The sequence below is a fragment of the Echinops telfairi genome, unplaced genomic scaffold (assembly GCF_000313985.2).
Source record: "Echinops telfairi isolate 266 unplaced genomic scaffold, ASM31398v2 ScPeMD7_3533;HRSCAF=4204_1, whole genome shotgun sequence".
In the NCBI taxonomy this organism is placed as follows: domain Eukaryota; kingdom Metazoa; phylum Chordata; class Mammalia; order Afrosoricida; family Tenrecidae; genus Echinops; species Echinops telfairi.
This window is the reverse complement of record NW_022107432.1, coordinates 23003342-23022804: the sequence shown is the minus strand read 5'-3', so window position 1 is coordinate 23022804 and position 19463 is coordinate 23003342. Positions and strand designations below refer to the sequence as shown.

At 56.9% G+C, this 19463-nt stretch overlaps 1 protein-coding gene across 1 annotated transcript in view; it reads left to right on the top strand.

Moving 5' to 3' along the window:
- Window positions 1–19463, top strand: part of PTK7 (protein tyrosine kinase 7 (inactive)) — a 78582-nt gene that overhangs the window by 46945 nt on the left and 12174 nt on the right. Inside the window, exons 2-16 of the mRNA XM_045294767.1 lie at window positions 3264–3551; window positions 3914–4016; window positions 4404–4594; window positions 4701–4851; window positions 5681–5829; window positions 6263–6529; window positions 12279–12412; window positions 12516–12651; window positions 12797–12916; window positions 15249–15398; window positions 15482–15632; window positions 15728–15855; window positions 16908–17111; window positions 17968–18123; window positions 18925–19157. Coding sequence (XP_045150702.1) covers window positions 3264–3551; window positions 3914–4016; window positions 4404–4594; window positions 4701–4851; window positions 5681–5829; window positions 6263–6529; window positions 12279–12412; window positions 12516–12651; window positions 12797–12916; window positions 15249–15398; window positions 15482–15632; window positions 15728–15855; window positions 16908–17111; window positions 17968–18123; window positions 18925–19157 — 2561 coding nt within the window. The remainder of the gene's footprint in view (window positions 1–3263; window positions 3552–3913; window positions 4017–4403; window positions 4595–4700; window positions 4852–5680; window positions 5830–6262; window positions 6530–12278; window positions 12413–12515; window positions 12652–12796; window positions 12917–15248; window positions 15399–15481; window positions 15633–15727; window positions 15856–16907; window positions 17112–17967; window positions 18124–18924; window positions 19158–19463) is intronic.

The following is a 19463-nucleotide window of genomic DNA, read 5'->3' as shown; positions in this document are numbered from 1 at the left end:
CCAGGGGGCCCAGCCTGCACCTGCCCCCCTGTGCTGGGAGAGGTGGCTGGGACCCTGTCCAGAGGGTTGGCCCAGCACCTTGGTGGCCTGGCTTTGCATGTCTGCCCCCTTCACTGGCCGAGGGGGTACGCCTCCCCTTTGCAGGATCCAGTACTCCCAGGGTGGCTCTGGAGTCCCTGGGAGGCTCGGCACTCTGGTGCTCGGGTGCTGAACAGAAGGTGGGTGGTTGGAACCCCCCCGGCAGCCCTGAGGGAGATGGAGGTGGCTGTCTGAGTGCTCAGATGACAGCCTTGGCTACCCAGTGGAGCCAGTCTACCCTCGAAGGTCACCGTGACTTGGGATCCACTCGGTCACACTGGGCTTTTGCTAGGGCGGCACAGAGTAGCAGCGTGTGGGGCTCGGAGCTGGCTTCCTGTGGTTTCGGACCTAGCACAAATGAGCCATCTGACTTGGGACAGGTTCCTTTTCTCTCTGGGCCTCAGTTTGCTCGTCTCTACCATGCAGGGGTCATGCCAGGGTGCTCCATGGGAACGGGGGCACACTCCTATGGGGTGTAGGTTGGGCAGGGGGTGGGTTTTCATAGCAATGGGCGGGCACTCAGCCGTCCCAGCACCAGGAGTGTAGACTTGTTACTTGCACTGTGGTAGGGGGCTCGGCCAGCATGATGGAGACAGCCCCTCCCCACCCAGAGCCCACAGTGCTCCGTGGAGAAATACTAGGGGTGCCCAGAGACGCTTCCCAGCTCCAAGACTGAGTCTTATGTCGTGAGATAGGGGCCAGCCCTTAGCGCAGTGGTTCTCAACCTTCCTCATGCCCCGACCCTTTCACCTCATGTGGTGGTGACCCCCAACCATGACAATTATTTTCATTGCTACTTCATCACTGTCGTTTTGCTACTGTTATGAATCATCATGTAGACATCTGATATTCAGGATATATTTTCATTTTACAAATTGAACATCACGGAAGCATAGGGATTAATCACAAAAACAGTATGTAATTCTCTATTGTGAAATATTTATTTCTAAGTACAAATAAATGAAATTTTGTCTTGAAGCATGGTGTAGCATGGGTAACAGTCTTCACGCCATGTGGGAAACAGAAAGATTTCTCCCAAGTCCTCTCCCCCAAATATGTTAGACTTAGGACACTGCTTGTAGCTAATGATAAAAGTCATTTCCCTTGAGGCAATCAGCTGCCAGACTGCTGTCTCCACAGGGTGGGCCTGCTCCCTGCTGCTGGGGACAATGGACGACTTTTTCCTGAGGCTTGGTTCTCGTAGGTGCCCCTAAACCACCCCCTTCCATTACTGTATAACCTATAGTGCAACCCCTTCCTGTGATGTATGTCTGTTCCTGTAATTAGTGGGTTTGCATGCCCCCAAAGGTATATAGGCCTGGGTTAGCAATTGAGAGACCTAGCTCTCTCAGCTCCTCCCTGGACCTCTCCTAGGTTCCTCTCCTCTCCCTCCCTCTTTCCCCTGTTCCTTTCCCCCTCTCTCCACGTGGACCACCAAGCGGGGCTGAGGTGAGCATTACTACCATAAAATGTGTCTGACTCCATTATTTTAATATCTCTTTTATCTCTCATGCTCTCGATGACTTTAATATAATTTTTATATATCTCAACCTTACAATTGTGCTTACTGAACCCGTGATTAGTGGTGGAGGACTGGCCACCCTCCCCCCACCTTAAACCACAATGCCAGGTACTTATAGGTGGGCATCTGCATATGGGCGGACCGGCCTGGAGACGGATAGAGGAGTGGTGTCTTGGTTCCTAAGGCCATGGTGGTCATAGGCTACCCCTGGGAAAGGGTCATTGGACCCCCCCCAAAGGGGTCTCGACCCACAGGTTGAGAACTGCTTCCTTAGAAGAACCGTAGGACGTGGTCTGGCCCCAGGGGCAGCCCCCACTACTCTGCACCAGCCCCAGGAGAATGGGTTTGTTTTATCTTAACATTGACCTCACCAGGAGGCTGGTGCTCAGTACTGAAAGAGCCAAAGCCTGCCCCTGGGGACTTGGGCGGGCATGACTTGGCCACGACGGGTCTCCAGTGGCTTGGAAGAGATGGGCAGGAACAGCCTCTTCCCTCCTGCCCGTCTGGCCCCAGTTGGCCAGAAACAGCCGGCTTTTCTGGGGAATAGCCCCAGGGGGCCCGTGGCCTGATTCTCCTTCCCGGGTTCTCACTGCCCTCTCCCTTGCCACCACCCAACTCTGGCATGCGGCTGATGTTCCAGGCCCAGCGGCTTCCGGCACCTGGCACCTGCAGGGCACCCACGTGGGCCAGGAACAAAGCCCAGTGTGCTAGTTTGCCTCAGTCACCCAGTCAGGTGCCTCGCCCTCCCCTCCCCAGCCCCGCACCCGCAGCCTCTCCCTCATCCCTTTGTTCTGCTGCGTCCAGCTCCAGGTGAACTGAAGTGGGGTCAGAGGAGAAACTGCGTGGGTAGGGGAACCCTGGAGCGACGAGGCTCACCTCTGAACGCACCACAGAAAGACTGGCCCTGCCCTGGCCTCAGAGACAGAGAGAAGGGCTCAGGGTGGCCTTGACCCGGCTCTGCTTCTCCAGCGGTGGAGTGGGTTCGCTGCTTCCCACACCTGGAGGTGTGAGCACCATCGATGGGTATAATCTGGTCCTACAGACTTGAAGGAGCCCTGGGGACGTGGTGGTTATGCGCTGGGCTGGGCTGCTAGCTGCAAGGTCAACCGTTCAAAACCCCTACTTTCTCCCGGGGAGAAAGACCTGGCTTTCCCAAACTCCCTTGAAGAGGGAGTGTTGGAAACCCACAGGGGCAGTTGGATCTGCTCAGTGGCCGTGAGTGTTTTGAGTGGAGACTGGAAGCCTCTCTCCTTTGGGAGGCCGCTCTGTGTGTGTGACCAGCCTTCAGTCCCCCATCCCCCGGGCTCCTCTCTCCTTGGGCACCCTTCACCGGCATTTTGAAATTAACCCAGAGGTGCCTTGGAAGAAAGGCCCGGCACTCTGGTTCCCAAAGGACTCACCATAGGGCGCCTCTGCTTGGAAATCCACTGGGGGAGGCCGTGGTCAAAACTGACTTGATGGCCACTGGTGTTAGCATCTGACCCGCGTGCGCATGCATGCCCCATGTGAGTGTCCAGATAAGCGTCCACTCTGGGGGAGGGCTCTCCATCTCTGTGCTCAGCCAAGCACCCAGGACAGCGTCCACTGACCCTCCCGCCAGCACGGGTTGGAGGGGCCCACGGGTGGCCTCTCTGACCAGCCTTTTCCCACGGCCCATCTGCAGGTGCCCAGGCGGCCATCGTCTTCATCAAAGAGCCGTCCTCGCAGGACGCGCTGCAGGGGCGCCGGGCGCTGCTCCGCTGTGAGGTTGAGGCCCCAGGCCCCGTGCGAGTGTCCTGGCTGCTCGACGGGGCTCCTGTCCGCGACACGGAGCGGCGCTTCGCCGAGGGCAGCAGCCTGAGCTTTGCGGCCGTGGACCGGCTGCAGGACTCGGGCGCCTTCCAGTGTGTGGCCCGGGATGAGACCACGGGCGAGGAAGCCCGCAGCTCCAACGCCTCCTTCAACATCAAATGTGAGGCTCTGCCCTGCCCCTGCTCGCCCCTAACCACGGAGCCCTACCTGGGCGGGCTTCTCCTCTCGCCAGGGGAGAGCCAGGGTGTGGCCAAGAGGAGGCTCAGTCACGTTGTCGTCGTGTCCCTCCCACCCCTGTGTCCTCCCCTCTTCCTGTCAAGGGTTAGGCCCATTCATCTGCAGCTTGAAGGGCAGGTAGTCAGGCAAAATACCAGGCTCGGTCCACCAGGGATAGGGTGGGCACTTAGTCTCTGCCACCTGCCTCAACCCACGCCCTGGGGCACCTTCACTCCCTCCTCCCCCCCCTCCCCAGCACCCTTGCTGTGCTCCGCCCTCACTCTGCACCTGTGGCCCCTGCTGCAGGGATTGAGGCGGGCCCTGTGGTCCTGAAGCATCCTTCCTCGGACGCTGAGATCCAGCCGCAGATCCAGGTTACGCTGCGATGCCACATAGACGGCCACCCTCGGTAAGGAGTCACGGCCCAGGGGTGCCGGGAGGAGGGGGCACAGGCCATCCTAGGCCCTGTCCAGAGGGACCCTGCTTGACCCTGTAAGCAGCCACCCTGCTCCCTACCACAGTGCTCCTCACTGCCCCCTGGAGGATATAAGGGGGGCCACAGGGACCTGTGGGGTGGCCCCTGGCTTCTGGAAGCCAAGAAGAACTTAGGATCTCAACCCGATTGTGTTTTTGAATTGTGTGTACTCATGTACAAGTGCCTTCCCCTTCCCGGCCTCAGTTTGCCCCATTTGCACCCCGAGGGGACTCTAGCCTTGACCCTTGAATTCTCTATCTGCCCTGCTGGCCGCCTGAGCACCCCCTCTTCCCTGCTTTGCTGACCCCCGCTGTCCCGCAGGCCCACCTACCAGTGGTTCCGAGACGGGAGCCCCCTCTCTGATGGTCAGAGCAACCAGACGGTCAACAGCAAGGAGCGGAACCTCACCTTCCGGCCGGCCGGCCCCGAGCACAGCGGCCTCTACTCCTGTTGTGCCCACAACGCCTTCGGTCAGGCCTGCAGCAGCCGGAACTTCACCTTGAGCATTGCGGGTGAGGCTGGGTCTGGGGGCCGGCAGGCTAGGGCGTGGGAGGGCCTCGCTGTCCTGCCGGCTCACGCCCCTCGCTTCCCCCACCCTCTCTCTCCCCACTGCCCCAGATGAGAGCTTCGCCAGGGTGGTGCTGGCACCCCGGGACGTGGTAGTGGCAAGGAATGAGGAGGCTATGTTCCATTGTCAGTTCTCTGCACAGCCGCCCCCCAGCCTGCAGTGGGTCTTCGAGGACGACACTCCCATTACCAACCGCAGTCGGTGAGGCATCTGGCAGGGAGCCTTCCCATGCAGTGGTGCAGGCTGTACACTGAACCAGGCTCCGCTGGGAGGGAGGAATTCATGCCCCAGACGCCTCAGCTGTGCAGGATGCCTTACTTCAGATTGCCAGCAGATGGCAGCAGCATGCGTCGCTGTTGTATAACCACGGTCTATTCCCATAGAGTAGAGCCGGCTGAACCGCGTCTCAGAAAGGCATGGCGGATGGTGTGAGCTAGCAACGGCTCTCTTTCTCTGCCTCTGTCCCTCTTGCCCACTGGAGCCTTCTGGATTAAAGGGTGGGGGGATCCAGGGGTGGAATTGGCCCAGGGGACTTGGGGAATTGGCCCCTGTCTGGATGGCAGGGTCCTGGTCGGTAAAGATAGGAAACACACACACTTTGGAAGGGAGCACACACTTCCAGAAGGTGCTGGGAGGTGCCGGCTCCTTTACCCCCTTGGGGACTTCTTAGGAGCCAGGCAGGGCCATGGTCCTTGGAGATAGACGAGGGGCTTAGGTCCCACCAGCCTTAGGCCATCAGTGTTTCGGCTGACATGGCTGGGGTCTTCTGGCTGCAGCTGCTGGGTACCTCTCCAGCTTGTCTCTGAAGCCTGGCCTTGGCACGTCCAGCTGTGTGCTCCTGGGCACTGGCCACCTCTCACCTGCACCGCTACTCACCTCGCTGGTGACGTGCATGAACAGTGCAAACACACCCTCCGGTGCGGAAGGTCGGCTGCTCTTGCTATGCCCTTGACCTACACCCAGCACCGTCGGGGTTCCACTGTGCTCCCCTGGTGGCTGCTGCTTCCACGGCACCCTGTCCCCTCCGCAGCCCCCCACACCTCCGGAGAGCCACCGTGTTTGCCAACGGGTCCCTGCTGCTGACCCAGGTCCGGCCTCGCAACGCAGGGGTGTACCGCTGCGTGGGCCAGGGCCAGAGGGGTCCACCCGTCATCCTGGAGGCCACGCTGCACCTGGCAGGTGGGTCCCTGGATCTGGACTGCTGGGTGGGGGCTGCTGCCTGGATGGCAGGCAGGGCAGGATTTAGGTTTCTGGCTCCCTAGAAAGCTGCTTGGAGAATCAAAGGAGGAAGGCGAGGGGTGGACCTCAGAGGGCTCTCAGTTGGGGATGCTGTGGCCAGAAATGGAGTCATGGCAGCACTGTGGCAGGTTAAGTGTTAGGCAGTGGTTCCAGCCCACAGGAGTAAGATGTAAATAGGCAGAGATTTCCAGCCTCAGAAAGCCCCCGAGTCCATTCTACTCTGCCCAGTTGGGTCGCTGTGAGCAGGAACAGACTGGGCAGGAATGGGTTGGTTGGCTGGGTGACTGGGAAGACCTTGGCACTCTGTGAGAGGGCATCCTGCCCACCGGAATCCATAGTCATGGGCTGCCGCCCTCCCGCTCTCTTCCCACAGAGATTGAAGCCATGCCGCCCTTGGAGCCCCGGGTGTTCACTGCAGGCAGCGAGGAGCGCGTGACCTGCCTGCCCCCCCAGGGCCTGCCCGAGCCCCGGGTGTGGTGGGAGCACGCAGGAGCACGGCTGCCCACCCACGGCAGGGTCTACCAGAAGGGCCACGACCTGATGTTCATCAGTACCACCGAGAGCGACGCTGGTGTCTACACCTGCCACGCCGCCAACCTGGCTGGCCAGCGGCTGCAGGAAGTCAACATCACTGTGGCCAGTGAGCACCTTTGTCCTGGAGGCCGAGGGAGGTGGGAGGAGCCCAGCTCCAGGGGAATCCCAGGCACTGGGTGCTCCGGTGCTGGACCTGCAGGTGTGGGCATCAGTCAGCTTCCGGGGGGTCATGTCCCAATGAACGGGGAAGGGCCGAGGAACTGGAGGAAATGGTAAACCCGCACAGCAAAAAAAACGGTCCTCTGGCTGCAGAGAGAAGGGCAGGGGATGGGGAGTCGGGAGATCTGTGTCCCACTGGGTCCCCAGGGCCAAGCTGCCCGGCTTGCCTCCTGCCTCCTCATCCCTAGAGTGGACCTAGTCATCTCCCTGTCCTTTGGGAGGCTTAGGGAGGTCCCACGGAGAAGGTGAAGGCAGTGTCTATTTTCCTAGGAAGGCGCTGGCAGACAAAGTCTGCGAGGTTTTGGTTCCCACCGTCATCTGCCCTCCACGTGCCTGCACTGAGCAGACGGCCCATGAGATAAGAGGGGGAATGCAGTCTATACTAGATGGCAGGGCGTTGGGCATGGACCTGTGCACCCGGGGGCTTGAGTGGAGAGCGTGTGCAGAATGAGTAGGAGCGTGTAGGGGGCTCTGTCTGGGGGTTCGGCTGCCGTATGGGCTAGAAAAACCACCCAGTCCATCCTGACCCCTGGCAACCTTTGTCCAGTGTTGGATCTCCCATAAACGTGAGCTGACTTGTGCTTTCTTACGGCTCTAGTGAACAAGTTCACCTTTTCCACCACATCGGAGATGCGGCTTCTGGGCCGGGCCTGCACCTGCCTCTCCCCCAGCAACCCCAGCTCTCCTGTGGAGCCAAAGGCTCTCTCTAAATGCGGGGTCCCTGACAGGAACGGGGTGCCCAGAGAGCAAGGAAGCACAGGCTCACTTGTGCTTACTTACTAATCTGCCGTGAGTCATTCACTCTTGAAGCCCACGTGTGCAGGGGGGTCCATGGGGTTTGCTTTTCGGGTCCTAAGATAAAATGTCGTGAACAGATACGACATGCTTTATTTTTAGATAGCTTTCATTTTTGCCAGGTCACACAGCCTTTGCAGAGCGTTGATATCGCACACAAGCCACTCCAGCATGCTTTTTAAAAGAATTATTTTATTGGGGGCTCGAACAACTCTTATCACAATCCATACATCCATCGTGTCAAGCACATTTGTGCATTTGTCCAACATGCTTTTTGTTGATGCAAAGACGACATTTTAGAGACAGGAAATTTTAAGCAGAGTAACCTAGTTCAGGGCAAAAAGATAGCGTGGCTATTGCTACCTTCTCTCGAACCTTGACGTTTCAACGTTGAAACCGGCTGACTACAAATTGAAACAGGTGGGCCTTGCTCTGCTCCACGAGACAGTGATGAGGCAGACATCTAAGTATGCAAATGTATTCATATAATCAGTTGTGTGAATCCAAATATAAAAACGATCGATGGGCTGTGAACTGGCATTCTGCATTTCTGTGCAGCACCGAGTGACGCTAATCCAACCTGCCCGAGTCCAGAGGTACCTTCGGGAAAAGCAGTGATGTCACTCGCTGAGCAGGGATGCCCATCCGACGCCTAAGTCTGACCATAGCCATTTAACCACAGCCTATCTGTTAACTTAATTTAGAACTACCCAACCATCGTATTTTATCAGTTTCCCGTGATCTGATGTCTGATGTGTGAGATCAATTAAAATATGGTACGCGTGTTGAAAGTAAAGTCACAGACATTCCTGTTTTACAATGAAGGAGGCAACGGCCAACTGTTACTCGGCAGTAGCTTTCTTGAGTTAAGCGATCTAGCCTGCCCTTTCTGCGTTCTTACTGACCTACAATTCGCATGTCATGATTTCAGGGCTCAGTCATATTAAAAAGAGCTGTGCAATCGTTACTACAGTCAGTTTGAGAGCATCTCGCTTATGCTCGTTGTGGTTGGCTCCCCATTTCCCCTACCATGCCCCTAAAAAGTCTTGTGGATCCAGTGGCGGTGATAGCCTCTCCGCACTGGCAGGGGTCTCCACGCAGCTCCAGCTCCAGGGCTCTGGCTGCATCAGCATAGCTCCATGGGAGAGAGCGTGTGTCCCACCTCCAGGGAGCTATTTATCTCCTTAGCGCATCCAAATGAGGTCATCAAGCTGCGACCTGATTGTCAGGCTAAACTCTACCCTTCACTTTTTTTCCCCACCCTTCTCTTTTAAGCCTCAAATTGACAACAGATTGTGCAACTACCACACTGTCTCTCTAGATTTACATATGCTGGATTTCTTACACTGAAAAACATACAAAACAACAACGACAAAATAAAACTTCAATTGAGTAGACAGCAGAAAATATTAAAAACTAGGACAAATTTAAAATGGGTCAAAAGGGAGATCGAATAATAAGGTGTTACATCTTATCCTAACTGCATCTGTCTTCAATAATCCACTTTACGCTGCACTGTCTGATAGCACGGGGATTCACATCCCTGCTCAGTGGTCAGAGGCTTAGTCCACATGGGGACCCAGCAAATGGATGTTGGGCTTCTGCCCGCTGGCATAGCCGTCTGAAAGCCGGGTGGTCTTCTGTCTTGGTAATGGCAGGGACGCTCGTTGCTGTTCTGGGGTGTACGCCTTGGGAGTCCCCAAACACCCTATCAGTGCCATGCTTTCTCTCGGTGATACCTTTGCTCAATCCAGGGGCTCCACTCGCCTTCCACCCGCCATGCCCACCCGTCCCAGTCTCGTATTTGCCTCCCCTGCCCACAGTGTGACACCAGGTACACATCTGAACAAAAAGTCGAATTGCCCTTCCCAACATCGCCCTTGAAAAAATATTTTTTTGTTAATTGAGATTTAATACATATATCATTCCATGGTTCAATCACGTCAAACACAGTCGTACAGTTGGCACCACAATTAATTTCCAAGCATCCTTTTTCGACATGACCTCCTTGAAATGGAATCTCTCTTACACGCCCCCCCCTCCACTGTAGCCCCGTCCCCCCAAAACCCTTATTCTACTTGCTGCCCCTGTAGGTTCATCAGTCCCGGGTTTCATAGACCGAGAAATGGAAAACCATGTAACTCCACTTCAAGAGGGTGTCCTCCAGTGACAACCCCTCTGCGATACAAAACCAAACCAAACAACACAAACCAAAAAGTGCAGAAATACTTGGAAATCAGATCCGGTCCAACCTGCTTCGCAGGGGAGTGGGTTTGGGGTCTATCGACAAAGTTTTAACTGTTCAAGTCAGATTTCGGCCTTTGATTTTTCCATGCTCATCTCTCCCAAGCACTGTGCTCAGTGACCCCTTTCCTCCCGGCTTGCAGTTTTAGATAGGGGAGTTCTCCGGAGGCTTCGTTCCTGTGTCGCGCCACAAATGGCTCTTGGGCTCCCAGTCATCCATCTCCTTTTGCACACCAGAGTCTCACGCTTTAGGCTCTGAAACTAACCCCTCCTTCGACGTCGGATTTCATGGGTTCCAATCCTGCGGTGACTGATGACAACACCCCTTTTGAATTCACTCCCCTCGTGTGTGCGCCACATGACGGTAACTGCTCAGGAGCCAGATGGCTCACTCTCTCATGCTAAGATAAAAAGCATTCCTTTCTGTCCTTGGAGCCCTGGTGGTGTAGTGGTTGTGCGTTGGGCTGCTAACTGACAGCTCGGCAGTTCAAAACCACCAATTGCTCAGAGGGAGAAAGATGAGCCTTTCCCGTCCCATTCCTGGAAACCCACAGGGGCGCTTCCACCCTGTCCTGTGGTGCTGAGATGAGTCAGTCCACTAGAGGGCAGTGAGTTGGTTGCTTGGTGAGTTGGTTTCTATCCTTTGCTCTTAGAAATTCTTAAGTGATTTCATCACAATTAAACTGCCAAAAAGTATCTATCTCCTTCCATTCATAATAAGGATAATGAAGGGATGCTTTCTTGAATCACTGCCGTACCCCGAGCACTTTTTAGCTGTGGGATGAAAGCGGGCCCTCTGTTGTGCAGTGTGTGATCGGTAACGTTACGGGAAAGTTCATACAGTAAATCTCACAATCGGGAATTTGGCACTTAATTTTGCTCCTCTATTACGGGATGCACATGCCCGCGTGCGTACGGTTTCTCCCACCTGTAATCTAGCTCTCGAGTCAAGAATGGAATGTATCTGTTTTCAGGATGAGGGGCGCTCATTTCTGGGATGCCTGTCTGCATCCTTCATCGGGCATATCCACGCTGCAGAAGGAGGAAAATCTGTCTGAAAGGACTTCCTACGCGCTCGCTCTCCTTTTCATGAAAGTCAAGCGCGTTGGTCGGATGGCGAACGCAGGGAGTGGATTCCTAAGACTGACCACGGGCCCTCGGCCGTGCATCTAGAGCACCGTGACTGGGATGGGGGACTGTTAGATGATCAGTCTTTGTCTCGTTGTCCATGGGTTCAAAGTCTTCCCTTAGACCAGCGGTTCGCAACCTGTAGGTCACCACCCCTTTGGGGGTCGAATGACCCCTTCACAGGGGTCTCCCAATTCATAACAGTAGCAAAATGACAGTGATGAAGTAGCAATGAAAATAATTTTATGGTTGGGGGGTCACCACCACATGAGGAGCTGTATGAAAGGGTCATGGTATGAGGAATGTTAACCCCTGCCTTATTTGATCAGTACCCTGTACGTGATGGTGCGTGCTCCGGAATCATGGAGCGTTGGACTGGGCTGATGAAAATGCTGTGACGCATCATTCCGCGCGACCCAGTCACTGTTTGCACTGCTTGTTCGGCATCTCCTTCCTGTGTCCCGTCCTCAGCAGACTTTTCTAAGGCATCTAGCCTCGGCGCGTGTGGGTCCGTCTAGGATGGCAGGGCTGATACCTTGCACACTCCGCATGCGAAGTGTCGAAGAGACATTTTAATATGCGATCCTGGCCCACATGTGCTTTAAGAGCTGCCCACTGGTGAGCAGACGAGCCCCAAAGGTGTGGAGAGTGGTTGAACACTAGGGAAAGCCAAAACCAAGAACAACTGCCTCGGGACAACGGTCTGCTCCGAGAGGCCCAAGAAGCTGCTGCGAGTTGGCAGCACAGCCCCATTGAGTTTTCAGGAGTTAATCCCCAGGCTTGTCATACGAGGCGGCCCTTGGGTGTGATCGAACCACCAACCTCTTGATTAGTAGTCAAATACTTAATCGTCCGTGCCACCCAGGGGGCCCCTGATATTGACTGAGAAAGCTGTGGGAGCAGGGTTGAGGGTCGGTCAGATGCTGTTTTGGGGGCAGCAGGGTTGGAGGGGCCTGACGGAGCCCTCCGGTTGGAGATGCCAACAGACAATTGGATGTGCCAGGCTGAAGCTCGCCGGGTAGCTCTGGGCTCAGGCTGCAGAGTTGGCAGTGGCCACTCCTGGGATGAGAGGCTGGCGACTGGGAGAGGCTTTTAAGGAAGGAGCATGGCTAAAACAGAACCCAGACCTGAGGACGGACACCTTAGGGTGCTGTGTCATACAAGGAGCCGGCGGTTTGACGCGTGGAGACCAGACTGTAGACCCCAGTATGTCACGTTAGTGGGGCCTGTCTTCCTGCACGATACAATGAATGTAGGAAGACTTAACCTTGGGCACTTCCGGTGACAGTTAACAGGATGATGTCCACAGGGTTTCAGCACATAGGTCTTCCTTCCCTGAGGGAACGGCTGGGGTCATTTTTTATAGCAGGCGACCTCAGGGCCCAGTGGGTTCACTCCCATTGTGAACTTCCAGGGGGTCGACCTTTGGTCTCCAGGACTATTAACGGACTCCTCGCCTCTCCCCCTAGCGGTGCCCACGTGGCTGAAGAAGCCCCAGGACAGCCAGCTGGAGGAGGGCAAGCCTGGCTATTTGCACTGCCTGACCGAGGCCACGCCCAAGCCTGTGGTCATCTGGTACCGAAACCAGATGCTCATCTCTGAGGTGAGAAGGAGGCTGGGGGGGCCTTCCCCCAGAGGCTGCCCCCAGGGAGAGGCTGGTACGGGTCCAGGCGGAGACCCCCTGTGGTCGTGTCCCCTGCACGCAGGACTCCCGCTTCGAGCTCTCTGAGAACGGGACCCTGCGCATCAACAGTGTGGAGGTGTACGACGGGACTTGGTACCGCTGTGTGAGCAGCACCCCGGCGGGCAGCATCGAGGCCCAAGCCCGAGTCCAAGTGCTGGGTGAGCCGACCCAGGCTGGGCAGGGGGAATGCTGTGTAGCGGTGTCAGGGCAGCACAGAGGAAGGGGCAGCAGAACCCAAGGCCAGCGGGTCTGCCCTCACTGCCTCAGTTGTCCCTCTCTCCCCCTCCCCGTCTTCTGAAACAGAAAAGCTCAAGTTCACACCCCCGCCCCAGCCGCAGCAGTGCATGGAGTTTGACAAGGAAGCCACAGTGCCCTGCTCAGCCACGGGCCGAGAGAAGCCCACGATCAAGTGGGTTCGGACAGGTGGGTGCTGTGTGGGCGTGGGGGACAGCAAAGGTGGCCTTTGGACTGTGAGTACCCAGCACCGTGACGGGAGCTAGGCAGACCAGACACAGAGGATTCCTGTCATCCAGTTAGGACACGAGCTTGGCTGCGAAGGGCCCCAGTTACAGCACTGGGCAAAATATCAACAGAATCAAGGTACCCAGTGGTGGGTCCAGGCAGGATAGGGCTACACACCAAACCAGGTGCTGACAAGTCCACTCCGACACCTGCTAGCCCCAGGGGTGTCACAACTGTGCTTCACAGATTTTCAAGGATTTTTTTTTTAAGAAGCAGTAGATTACCCGGCCTGTCTTCCGAGGCACCTCGAGGTGCACTTACACCCCTAGCCTTTTGGTTCCCAGTTGCGCAACACCCAGGGACTCCCCAAACAACACGGGGCTCCTTAAACATTTTGAAAGAAAGTAGATCCATCATAAGGAGCCTCTGGTGACATCGGAGTGGTTAAACACGGGGCTGCTAACTTCAAGGTCTGCGGTTCAAAACCACCAGCTGCTCTGCTGGAGAAAGACGGGCTTTCTACTCCCGTAAAGAGTGATAGTCTCAGAAAACCCACAGGGGCCGTGATGTAGGTTTGCTGTGTGTGTTTGGTTTTTCACTTTTATTTTTCGGTGGGGCAGTGGTAAGCACTCCCTTACCAACCTCCAGGTCAGCGATGTGCACCCACCAGGCGCTCTGTGAGAAGAAAAGCCCGGTGGTCGGCCTCCAGGAGGGTGACCGTGTAGGAACCCCGCGGGGCAGTTCTAGTCTGGTCCACAGGGAAGCCAAGTGGGCAGGAAACACCAGGCTCCTTGCCAGCAATCACCCTGCTGACTCACCGCGCCCTCTGTCGGTTTCCCAGACTGTTGCTGGTGACGGGAGTAGAAAGCCCAGGCTGTCTCCCCTGGAGCTGCTGCTGGTTTCGAACTGCCGATCATGCCACTGCCAACCCAGTGCGTGACCACTACCCCCCTCGCTCCTCAGCAAACGACAGCAGACCCATAGTCCCACTGCCTGTTCTCTTTGTGGGGAGGCTGTGTGCTCTTGGGTGCAGATCTTGTTGTTTTCCCTGGCAGCTTTTTGCAATTTTCATTTCCTGAGTTTACACAAGTCAGACCTGCTTGTTACAGAGCAAGTAGGAAATGCACCTAACGATAAGGAATGCTTTACCTAGGGAATTTCTTTACCTAGCATTAGGGAGCATGTCCCACTTTTTGATACGTATTCTGCATAATCATTAGTTCTGATGATTATAATAATACTCCAAGGATCTAATTCACTGTGATTTACTTAAACACTCCCTACATGTTGGAGACTTGCGTTGGTAACCATTCTTTATATATATATTCTATATATATAATATATATAAGCCATCCTTTAAAAAAATTTGTTTTTCCTTTACTGCTGTCATAAACATCTTTAAGCCAAAGCTTTTTCTGGACTTAGATTTATTTCCACTGGGAGGGATTCCCAGAAATGGAATAATTATGTATAAAACGGTGTGCAGATTTACAACCCTTAACGCACATCGCCAATGTTTTTAAATTTTTTTTAAGGCGTTGGGCCAGTTTCCAGAGTGGGAGAGGAGAGTTGTAAGTGCTTCAGGGGAAGCAGGCGGGCTCTGCTCAGTGATCTGGGAGTCTCCTGGTGAGGTGGGCTCTGAGAATGGGCATGAAGCCGGTAGGGGGCCAAGAGCAGGAAGGTTCCAGGCAGGAGCAGCCTCAGGCAATGAGCATGAGAATTGAGGCAGGCCCCCTTCAGAAAGTGCTGTTTGGCAGAAGTAGAAAGTCATACAGGAGCGCCGAAAGAAGGGAGGCTGGGAAGCTGCAAAAGGAATACATAAGGAGGGGCTCCTCCCCGTGCGCTGGAGCCCTGGTGGCATAGTTGGTAATGCCTGGGGCTGCTACCCTCAAGGTCAGCAGTTTGAAACCACCAGCCACTCCAGGGGAGAAAGAGGAGGCTGTCTACTCTGTGAAGTGTTACAGCCTCGGAAAACTCAAAGGGTAGTTCTACTTTGCCCTGTGGGCAGGCGAAGAGTCACAATGACACCAGGGCAGTGAGGGTATGGTTTTATCCCACCCCTCGGTGGGACTTTGGGGTGGCATAAACACTTGACGCTCAGCTGCTAACCAAATGGTTGGCAGTTCAGGTCTACCCAGAAACACTTTGGCAGAAAGGGTGGGACAGCTGCCAGTCAGAGCTAGGCTGTGTTTTGCGCAGTGGTGAGGTTTGAGTTGAGGAAAGTGAGTGGGGTCATTGCCAGCCACCCCTGTAACCTTGGTCCACCCCCTAACTCCCCTTGCCCCCCTTGCAGATGGGAGGAGCCTCCCAGAGTGGGTGACGGACAACGCTGGGACCCTGCACTTCTCCAGGGTGACACGTGGGGACGCTGGCAACTACACATGCATCGCCTCCAATGGGCCGCAGGGCCAGATCCAGGCCCACGTCCAGCTCACGGTGGCAGGTGAGGCTGGCAGGGATCACTCCGGGTGGCCATCTCCTCCCTGACCCTGGCCCTGCTGCTCACTAACACCCCCTCCCGCCCAGTGTTCATCACCTTCAAGGTGGAACCCGAGCGCACGACCGTGTACCAGGGCCACACTGCCCTGCTGCGCTGCGAGGCCCAGGGTGACCCCACGCCCCTCATCCAGTGGAAGGGCAAGGACCGCATCCTGGACCCCACCACACTGGGACCCAGGTAGAGTGCGCACCCCTTCCCAGCCTCGCCCGCCACTCCTGCAGCCCGCCTCAGGGAGCCGCAGGTGGGCAGCGCTGTGGCCTCTCTGCCGGCAGGATGCACATCTTCCAGAACGGCTCTCTGGTCATCCACAACGTGGCCCCGGAGGACTCGGGCCACTACACCTGCATCGCCGGTAACAGCTGCAACATTAAGCACAAGGAGGCCCCCCTCTACGTTGTGGGTATGGCCCGGGACGGGGATCCTGCACGGCAAGGGGTGGGGCCCGAGTTCTCACTTGGCTCTGTCCTGGCTGGGTCCTGTTCCTGGAAGGCTCTTCCATCTGTGTGGCAGGGGCAGGGGGGTGGTTAGCTGTACCCTCTCCACCTGCGACTGCACAGGCTCGTATTCTCTACAGAGAGCTGGGCTGTCCTCTTGGGAACATTCCGCAGTGGTGGCCTGCCTTCCAGGCCCCCTGACCCAATTGCACAGAGCCCTGGTGGGCTTCGTGAAGTGGCATTGGGGTACACAGGCAAAATGCTCTCCCCCTCCCTGCAGGCCCAGAGAGGGTGTTGCGTCCAGTGCCAGGCTTGAGGACCTGGGGCTGACTGCTCCTGCTGACCAGCTCTGTGCCCATGGGTGCTATTCCACCAGGGGCAGGGGCTGGTCTCTGCATCAGTGAGGTGGGGGTGTTCAGATGAGAGCCCCGCAGACCTCACGGGGTTAGCAGCATCACGGTTACCCTAGACCAAACAGGGCCAAGTTCTGAGTGGACAACAGCGAGGTGACAAGGCCCCTTGGCTGAGGCTGTTGGGGGTTCGGGAGTTGGGGACCCTGCCTGGTCTCCCCTTTGACCCCTCTCATTTCCTCAATGCCTGCTGGGCCCTCTCGAAGTATGACCCTATGGCTCCCAGACCAGAAGATCCCTGTCAATGCGTTAATGAAGGGGCCTGCTCTGTGTGGCCACAATCTGGGATTCCAAGGCAGAAGTTCCCCAGGGTTGCTCCCCGGGGCCCTCCTGACAGCGCTGGTTAGGAAGCCAGTGTGGGTTGGCGGTGGCGCCTGACAGGTGTCCCAGCCGGGTGTGGTGAGGCCCGGTCAGAGCTGCCATCTGGCCCTTGGCAGAGCCCGGTGAAGGTGGCTTAAGGTGGCGGTTGCCTCCCTGGCCCGTCTGCTGGGCTAGGCCATTGGAGTGTCTTGGACGTTTCCCAGGGTGTGGGGTGGGGAGGGTTGGTAGAGCAGTGGGCGCCTGCTGCCCCCGGCCCCCCCTCCCCAGCCCCTTCTGTGTGCTCTCAGACAAGCCGGTGCTGGAAGAGTCGGAGGGCCCAGGCAGCCCTCCGCCCTACAAGATGATCCAGACCATCGGGCTGTCGGTGGGCGCCGCCGTGGCCTACATCATCGCCGTGCTTGGCCTCATGTTCTACTGCAAGAAGCGCTGTCGGGCCAAGCGCCTGCAGAAGCAGCCTGAGGGCGAGGAGCCAGAGATGGCCTGTCTCAATGGTGAGCGCCAGCCTGGGGGGGGGGACGGGACACGTCAGCTGTAGGATGCGGGTGCTGACCGAGTCCCAGGGCTCTGGACTTCGCCCGGGGGTGGTGCAGGGACGCAGGCCCAGACTTCTGTTGCACCCTGTCTTTCCCCTTGTCCACCACCACCAGCCTGGGGCCCCCTGACCATCTCCAACAGCCAGAGGCGGGCCTGCCCCTCCATCATGAGACTCCCCTTTAGCCAGTGTAGGGTTCGGCACACAGGGGGCCCTGCATGGGTAAGGTGACCAGGCGTCCCGCTTTTTAACAATTTGTCCCGAATCCCTTGGTGTTTTAAAAAAGTCCCGATTTTTGGAAAGAATGTTCGACAAGCTAGGGAATGGCGAGAGAACAGGAAGACCAAATTTTTAATCAAGAACACCCTCTCCTACCCGACCCCGGTCAATGGTGCCCGCTTTACCAATGCTTTACCAGTGTTAAAATCTGGTCACCTTATGCATGGGCCGAGCTTGCCCCACGTCGGGTTGAAACCAGCTATATCCTGGGGGCCCTTCTTGTGGAGCAGCCGACCCCTGCGAATCCCAGGGAGGGCAGCTATGTCTCATGCACGTGGGTCCCCTTCGGAGGCAAAGGACACGCTGATGGCCACTGCTTTTAGGGAGAAAGGCGGGGCTTTCTACCCCGGTAGAGTTACAGTCTCAGAAACCCACAGAGGCAGTTGTACTCCACACTGCAGTGTCCCCGGGAGTGTGGAACGCCGTGATTGGGCCCACCCTGGCGAGAGGGAGAGGGGGAGGGGGAGAACCAAGGTCCCCGTGGTGACCCAAGTCTCAGCTTTCCTCTCAGCACACCCTGTGCCTCTTCTCCCAAGGTGGGCCTCTGCAGAACGGGCAGCCCTCAGCAGAGATCCAAGAAGACATGGCTGTTACCAGCCTGGGCTCCAGCCCAGCGGCCACCAATAGGCGCCACAGCACAAGCGACAAGATGCACTTCCCGAGGTCCAGCCTGCAGCCCATCACCACCCTGGGTATGTTGACTGGGCTACGGCTGCCCCTGCCGACCTCTGGGCCATCAGGGTGTCTGAGGCTGAGCCATGGCCGGCGACGGCCTTGAGTCCCTGAAATCTAGAATGTCCAGGCTGGAGGGGCACTTAGGCGAGAGCTCCCAGTCCAGGTGTCCCTGAGGCTTGGTCCTCGCCCACCTGCACAGGGTTTGTGATTCCCTGCGCTCCCTGGAAGGAGCCCGGCTGAGTGGGTATGCATCAGGCTGCACCCCACAAGGGCAGCCGTTGGAAAGACAGGGCTTTTCGCCCGTGAACAGGGGCCAGTTCTACCCGGTCCTCTCGGGTCTCCTGAAGTTGTCATTGATTCGATGGCAGTGAGTTTGTTCTGTGTACTACCTGTCGGGTAGTATTCACTTGATTTTTTTGTTTGTTTGAATTGGCTCCTTGGAACTTGGCTTCCTTAAATAAGGTTCGCTTCCCTCTAGGGAAATGGGAGCGTGAAGGTTCTGTGCTAGTTAAGGTTCTCCCCGGTACACAGTAGAACATGTAACTATTGATATGTTTACAATGTATCTATCTCCCCCACCCCCAATCTGGGGAAAAACCGAGTTTGGCAACTGTTACTCTGTGACTGTTAGATACCCGAGGGGGAGGGGGCAGGAGGTGGGAAAGAGTTAGCTCCTGGTCACAGTGCAGAACCAGGGCTCCTGCCCCGCCCCGGGTGGGGTGCAGCACTGGACCCCCCTGCTCACAGAGAGAGGCCAGGCTGCTCTGTCCCATGGCAGAGAGGGAGTGGCAGCCGCTGACTCCGCCCTGTGCCCGCAGGCAAGAGTGAGTTTGGGGAGGTGTTCCTGGCCAAGGCGCAGGGCCTGGAGGAGGGGGCGGCCGAGACCCTGGTGCTTGTGAAGAGCCTGCAGAGCCGGGAGGAGCAGCAGCAGCTGGACTTCCGCAGGGAGTTCGAGATGTTTGGGAAGCTGAACCACGCCAACGTGGTGCAGCTGCTGGGGTTGTGTCGGGAGGCCGAGCCCCACTACATGGTGCTGGAGTATGTGGACCTGGTATGTGGCCCCCCGGGGGCGGGGGGCAGGGACAAGGGGGGGCCTGGCACTGCAGAAACCTTGCCAAGGCTTTGGCCTGCTTGCGACACCTCACCTCGCACGCTGCCTCCCTGGCCATCCTCCCTGGGACATCAGAGGCTTGTCACACGTGTCCCTCCCCAGGGCTCACCGCTTCGTGGCTGTCGGCTTCCCGGAGCCGGCACCCCTTCCTCCCAGCACCCTGCTCCCCAGTGTTAGCCGCGTCAGCAGCCTTCTTCTCCACCCGGCTACCCTTTCCAGACCTCCCAGCCTCGCTCCCAGCCTCCT